The 7,034-nt window shown below is 47.0% G+C and overlaps 1 protein-coding gene across 3 annotated transcripts; it reads right to left on the minus strand.

The window, feature by feature from the left end:
- Nucleotides 1-783: 783 nt before the first annotated feature.
- Nucleotides 784-4,307, minus strand: LOC126993149 (ryncolin-2-like). 3 transcript variants are annotated; one of them, XM_050852011.1, is made up of 4 exons: nucleotides 3,955-4,307; nucleotides 3,317-3,693; nucleotides 1,611-1,712; nucleotides 784-1,256 (listed from the first exon to the last, which is right to left on the minus strand). In XM_050852011.1, exons 1-4 carry the CDS (start codon nucleotides 4,192-4,194, stop codon nucleotides 1,094-1,096), a joined length of 882 nt encoding a protein of 293 aa, XP_050707968.1. In that variant the 5' UTR covers nucleotides 4,195-4,307; the 3' UTR covers nucleotides 784-1,093. The 3 variants fall into 3 exon arrangements, with proteins under 3 accessions (XP_050707968.1, XP_050707967.1, XP_050707969.1); XM_050852010.1 differs by having other exon boundaries at nucleotides 3,251-3,693; nucleotides 3,955-4,306; XM_050852012.1 differs by lacking the exon at nucleotides 1,611-1,712 and having other exon boundaries at nucleotides 3,251-3,693; nucleotides 3,955-4,306.
- Between the last annotated feature and the right edge of the window lie 2,727 nt (nucleotides 4,308-7,034).

Genomic DNA, 7,034 nt, shown 5'->3' on the forward strand with positions numbered 1-7,034 from the left:
CCCTTCCATCACCTCTCCCTCCTGCCCCCTTCCATCACCTCTCCCTCCTGCCCCCTTCCATCACCTCTCCCTCCTGCCCCTTCCATCACCTCTCCCTCCTGCCCCCTTCCATCACCTCTCCCTCCTGCCCCTTCCATCACCTCTCCCTCCTGCCCCTTCCATCACCTCTCCCTCCTGCCCCTTCCATCACCTCTCCCTCCTGCCCCTTCCATCACCTCTCCCTCCTGCCCCTTCATCACCTCTCCCTCCTGCCCCTTCCATCACCTCTCCTCCTGCCCCCTTCCATCACCTCTCCCGACTGGCCCCTTCCATCACCTCTCCCGCCTGCCCCTTCCATCACCTCTCCCTCCTGCCCCTTCCATCACCTCTCCCTCCTGCCCCCTTCCATCACCTCTCCCTACTGCCCCTTCCATCACCTCCCCCTCCTGCCCCATTCCATCGCCTCTCCCTCCTGCCCCTTCCATCACCTCTCCTCCTGCCCTTCCATCACCTCTCCCTCCTGCCCCTTCCATCACCTCCCTCCTGCCCCTTCCATCACCTTTCCCTCCTGGCCCCTTCCATCACCTCTCCCTCCTGCCCCCTTCCATCACCTCTCCCTCCTGCCCCTTCCATCACCTCTCCCTCCTGCCCCCTTCCATCACCTCTCCCTCCTGGCCCCTTCCATCACCTCTCCCTCCTGCTCCCTTCCATCACCTGTGTGAGCATTGCCAGTAATCCAGACACACTAATAACGGTCTCTCTCTCCTCGTTATAGTAATGAAAGGATTGGAAACCTTGATGCTGTTCATTTTCATGAGTTTTATTCAGCTTGTACATCGTAATGAACTCTTCATTTTACATTTACAGTTTTATACTTGTAAGGGCGGCGAAGCTCAGCTTGCCCGGGCGCCAGCAGCCCCGGGCCGGCCCTGCCTGAGGCTGTAAATATCGAAGGCGCCAGGCAGCCCCGCTGAAGGCGCATGACTCGCTGGAGTCGCGTGCTGAAAAAGAGGATGTTGCTGGTGTGTGTAAGATCGTAAACTACCGCGCTGGAAGACTGTCCAACAAAACAGGTGTCCCAGGCAACCGTTGAACCCAGAGTCATGATGACTGTTCAGAAGGCTGGTCGGGTCATCATGGCGGTCTGCCGCAAGGAGTAGCTGCTCCCTCGCCATGCATGCCACTGGATGCCGGTGTGTCCCTCGTGTTGCCCCTCGTGCGGCAAGCTGTTCAGCGTGGCGTCACTACAACGACGGTACCACCACGGACCACCATAGCTGAAATGATCAGTCATTCAATGTTCTCATCATTCTACGAAGGTTGACTAAGGTGTCAGAAAGGTCAGCATAGCCTTAAGATCTACCAGTTATGGAACTTGGTTTTAGCATTCGCAGAGACCTTTTTTCATTTGAAAGGCATTGCAAAGATCATGTTTTTGTTGTTGTTGTTGTTAATTACATCAGATCGTGACATTCATCTTCTTGGAAAGGATGATTTTATCACAAGTTCCTGTGTGTACATATGGGAAGATCCAGCAATACTGAGCCTTGGTTTTATTTCAGCCACGCATAAGTAACTAAATAATGTGACCTGCTGAAACTTATGAAGCCAAGCCATTGAGCCTTACTTACAGCACGGCACAGTTCCCTGACCATGAGTCGTTATCAGCATCATGAGTGGAAAAGCTGCTGCCAGAACTATAGGCTAAAGAGTCCCCTGCGTCACCGCTGTACCTGGAATTCATATATATATATATATATATATATATATATATATATATATATATAGATATATATATATATATATATATATATATATATATATATATATATATATATATATATATATATATATATATATATATATATATATATATATATATATATATATATATGTGTGTGTGTGTGTGTGTGTGTGTGTGTGTGTGTGAGTGTGTGTGTGTGTGTGTGTGTGTGTGTGTGTGTGTGTGTGTGTGTGTGTGTGTGTGTGTGTGTGTGTGTGTGTGTGTGTGTGTGTGTGTGTGTGTGTGTGTGTGTGTGTGTGTGTTGGCGTAGTTGCTGAGTGCTGAAAATAACAAAATATTTTAGGCATTCATGAAGAAGTAGATTTTTGAGATCTCGAATTGAATGGCTACACAGACACGGGAGAGATGCGCGCTGCGTGTCTGTGAACTCTGGCTGTTGGCTGAAGCATTCTGTGGGTTGGCCTGACTTAGGACCAGAGGTCGGACAAATATTTAAAGGACACAAAACATATTTTTTCACACAAAGCAGTGATTTTCGCAAAAACAAATCGCTGTTTCTGCTGGATATTTACATACCAAGTGTCCCAAACACGACACTTTCAGCAGATCCCTGTTGGTACCTTCATGGCGGCGGTGTTTCAGCGGTCTGCTTACTAATTATTGAGTTAGAAGATACAGGCGAGTGGTGTCGGGAGTGACTACTACTACTATTACTACTACTACTACTACTACTACTACTACTACTACTACTACCACTACTACTACTACTACTTCTACTACTACTACTATGCATCTCACGTGTGGGGGGGCTCCACCCACACAGCTCTTCTGGACAGAGTGGAGGCTAAGGCTCTTCGTCTCAGCAGCTCTCCTTCTCCTACTGATAGTCTGCTACCTCTTAAATTCCGCAGCCATGTTGCCTCTCTTTCTATCTTCTATCGATATTTCCACGATGACTGCTCTTCTGAACTTGCTAACTGCATGCCTCCTTCCCTCCCGCGGCCCCGCTGCACACGACTTTCTACTCATGCTCATCCCTATACTGTCCAAACCCCTTATGCAAGAGTTAACCAGCATCTTCACGCTTTCATCCCTCACGCTGGTAAACTCAGGAACAATCTTCCTTCATCTGTATTTCCTCCTGCCTACGACTTGAACTCTTTCAAGAGGAGGGTATCAGGACACCTCTCCTCCCAAGTTTGACCTTGCTTTTGGCCGCCTCTTCTGAATATTTTATGGGAGCAGCGATTAGCGGGCTTTTTTTACTGTTTTTTTTTTGTGCCCTTGAGCTGCCTCCTTTGTTGTAAAAAAAACAAAAAAATTTCTACTAGGCCTACTACTACTACTACTACTTCTACTACTACTACCACTAGTACTACTACTACTACTACTACTACTACTACTACTACTACTACTACTACTACTACTACTACTACTACTACTACTACTACTACCAATACTACTACTACTACTACTACTACTACTACAACGACTTTGTAAAAGCTCTCCCATAACATCTTGGCTCACCTGTCAACAGTGAGGCGGTACTTGGTGCTTGGAGGGCCGACGTAGAAGAAGCCGTACTTTGCGTACCGTTTTACGTCGTCCCAATCCGCCATGTCGATGCGCAGTTCCTGAAGGGCCGTCGATGTCAGTCCGTGCAGCAGGTCCAGGCCCAGCCAGAACTCGCCCTCGAGATGGCCGAAACCCAAGTCGCATTCTCGCCAGGTCCGGTTAAAATCTTCCCGGACGGTGAGATTTGTGCGTCTCTGGAACACCGTCCAGCCCCCTCCGTCAGTCGTTTGGTCGCAGTACACTGCCGCGCGGCGCTGGGGCTGCCCAGGGAAGGGGTACACGTGGCGAAGGCCCTTGCCGCTATCCCCGCCGTCCAGCAGGTCCTTGCAGTGACGCGGTCGGTTGTCGTAGTGACGCACGACTTGACGCACCTCCTGCAGCAGCTCTCTCGCCTCCTGCATGGTCAGGCAAAGGGTTGGTCTATTACTGCGAGTAGGTCACCAACGGAATAAGAAAGTAACAGTCGCTAATGCCATTGTTTAATGTGTGATTTGGCTGCGTAGCTTACTGGGGTTTGGGCATCATATTTGATGGGTCTACTTTACATTATTTGATTGGATTAAGTTACGTTACTTCGTCGTCAGGTCTCACTACTTGGTGGTGTATAGTTATATTACACGAAGGAAGCTGTATTTCTTTGCGGAATAAACCATTACCTGCACCAGCGGGTTCGGCGGCGTTGGGCGCTGCACGGAGGCGGGTGCGCAGCTGTCCAGGGCTTCGGCCACACACGCCTCGCTGAAGCCCGTGGCGACGAGAAGACTGGACACTACGGACCTACCGAGGAGAACGTTGCTCGTGTCGCCTTCTGCAGCAGGGGCGGGAGTGCTGGCTGGCTCTACCGCGGCCACGACCACGGCCATGACCGCGACGCTCAGCAACAGCAGAAGTGTCATTACTTCTGATCTTCTGGCAAGTGAAGTATTTTCCCAAGACTCGTCTGACAGGCAGCAGGTCAAGATGCCTTGCAGAACTTCACGGGTGAACTGCCCGGTTACTGCCAGTATGCGTCGGCTTATAAAGCCTTGTGGCCCCCCCCCTCCCCCCTCCCCCCCTCCTCTCGGGCCTAACAATGACGCACCCAGTGTGTGTGTGTGTGTGTGTGTGTGTGTGTGTGTGTGTGTGTATCTTCGTTTATTACTATTATCTCTCTCTCTCTCTCTCTCTCTCTCTCTCTCTCTCTCTCTCTCTCTCTCTCTCTCTCTCTCTCTCTCTCTCTCGTGTCATTAGTTCATAGGGAATAAATATCTTTGATTAGTACGGTAATGAGTGAAGCCTGAGAGGAGGAGGAGGAGGCATCTGGCAGCTATGAAATGAAGAAGGTCGCAGAACTTGATAAAAGGCGAATGGAAAAGAAGAAGAAGAAGAAGGAAGAGGAAGAAGGAAGAGGAAGAAGAAGAAGAAGAAGAAGAAGAAGAAGAAGAAGGAAGAGAAAGAAGAAGAAGAAGAAGAAGAAGAAGAAGAAGAAGAAGAAGAAGAAGAAGAAGAAGAAGAAGAAGAAGGAAGATGAAGAAGAAGAAGAAGAAGAAGAAGGAAGGGGAAGAAGAAGAAGAAGAAGAAGAAGAAGAAGGAAAGAGAAGAAGAAGAAGAAAAAGAAGAAGAAGAAGAAGAAGAAGAAGAAGAAGGAAGAGTAGTGAGAGAGGATGGAAAGGAAGTGAAACAAAACTAACAACGAATTTTAATTGATGTTTCTATGTTGAGAAATCTCCTCCTCCTCCTCCTCCTCTTCCTTCCCCTCTTCCTCCTCCTCCTCCTCCCTCTCTTCCTCCTCCTCCTTCTCCTCTTCTAGCCATAGAGGAAATGGTTGCGTTTATTCATCAGTTTAATTCTTCTTCTCTTCCTCCTCCTTCTCCTCCTCTTCTTCTCTTCCTCCTCGTCCTTCTCCTCTTCTTCCTCCTCCTCGTCCTTCTCTTCCACTTCTTCCTCCTCCTCCTCCTCTGCCCAATTCGAAAAAATGTCTTTATCTGCAGAAAGGAATATTTCTTTATTTTACTTTCTTGTATTTTTTGTCTGTTAGAATTCTACTATTGCAATTACTACTACTACTACTACTACTGCTACTACTACTACTGCAACTACTACTATTCCTACTACAGTTACTAGCCTACTACTACTACTACTACTACTACTACTAATAATAATAATAATAATAATAATAATAATAATAATAATAATAATAATAATAATAATAATAATAATAATAATAATAATAATAATAATAATAATAATAATAATAGTAATAATAGTAATATAAAAAATACTACTACTGTTTTTAGTGGGATTATTTTTTTCCTTTGTTTTTATAGAGTGAGGCAAGTTGTTGGAAAGTAGTGGGTTATTGCACGAGACTTTGTGTTCGCTGTTGTTTGTTCTTAAGTAAGTTCTCAGCATTTTTTATTGTTTTTCCTGTTTGTTGAGGCGACGAGGATGAAGAAGGAAACGCCTGGCAACAACACGTGTTTCCACCTTCCGGCTTTTTGCGCGCGGAGATTGAAGGCAAGGCAGTTACTGTTATTATTGTTATTATCATTATTGTTACTATTATCACTATTATTATTGTTACCCTTATCATTATTATGACTATCATCGTTATCATCATTAGTGTTGTCTTCACTATTTCTCTGTTGTTTCGACAGTTTTGGGGTCGGGGGAAAGCACTCAGTTTTAACATCAGATTTTTCTTTTTCTTTTTCCTGTTTTCTATTTTGGAGGAAAAGGAGGAGATGGGAGGAACGAGGTCACTTCACGCATCTTTTTCTCCATGTTTTCTCTTCCGGTGGAGGGGAAAGGGCTCGGGAGGGTGGTGCAGGCATACTTCCGTTTTTTTCCTTTCTTCTGTGTTATTTTGGGGGCGGGGGGCTGGGGGGGCTTCCTTATATTTCTCTGTTCTTCTCTGCCTCCAGGTAACACCCTTTCTCTCTTTGTAATCCTGGACAGGTGTATCGTGTGTCCCGTCACTACCTTTTCCTTGTTTGTTCATCCTTCGTTCCAGTATTGTTTCCCGCCGTCATGTTTCTCTTCACATTCCGTCACTACCTTTTCCTTGTTTGTTCATTCTTCGTTCCAGTATTGTTTCCCGCCGTCATGTTTCTCGTCACTTCCCGTCACTACCTTTTCCTTGTTTGTTCATCCTTCGTTCCAGTATTGTTTCCCGCCGTCATGTTTCTCTTCACTTCCCGTCACTTCCTTTTCCTTGTTTGTTCATTCTTCGTTCCAGTATTGTTTCCCGCCGTCATGTTTCTCGTCACATCCCGTCACAACCTTTTCCTTGTTTGTTCATTCTTCGTTCCAGTATTGTTTCCCGCCGTCATGTTTCTCGTCACATTCCGTCATTCCTTTTCTTTTTTCGCTCATTTTTCGCTTCTTTGCCAATAGATTTTCCTCTAGCTCCTTCTCTCTCTCTCTCTCTCTCTCTCTCTCTCTCTCTCTCTCTCTCTCTCTCTCTCTCTCTCTCTCTCTCTCTCGGTGGATTATGTTTCCAAGGCTTCCCGCGTGACGAACTTGTGCACAAAAGCGGCTCTGTTGTGCTGTCAAGGACCTACTCTAGGGGCCGCTTTCACAGTCACGCTTTGTTTGTTTTGATCGTTACCAATGGCCGCGATCGACGCTATAGTTTTCCACGTGAAACTGGCCGATGGGGTAGTGGCGGCTGCAGAGGAAGCGAGAGGTGTTGAGAGTGTGTGGCAAGGTGCGGGGCTAGGCTAACCCCGCAGCCGCCACTACCCCATCGGCCAGT

This window comes from Eriocheir sinensis, unplaced genomic scaffold (assembly GCF_024679095.1).
Source record: "Eriocheir sinensis breed Jianghai 21 unplaced genomic scaffold, ASM2467909v1 Scaffold571, whole genome shotgun sequence".
NCBI lineage: Eukaryota > Metazoa > Arthropoda > Malacostraca > Decapoda > Varunidae > Eriocheir > Eriocheir sinensis.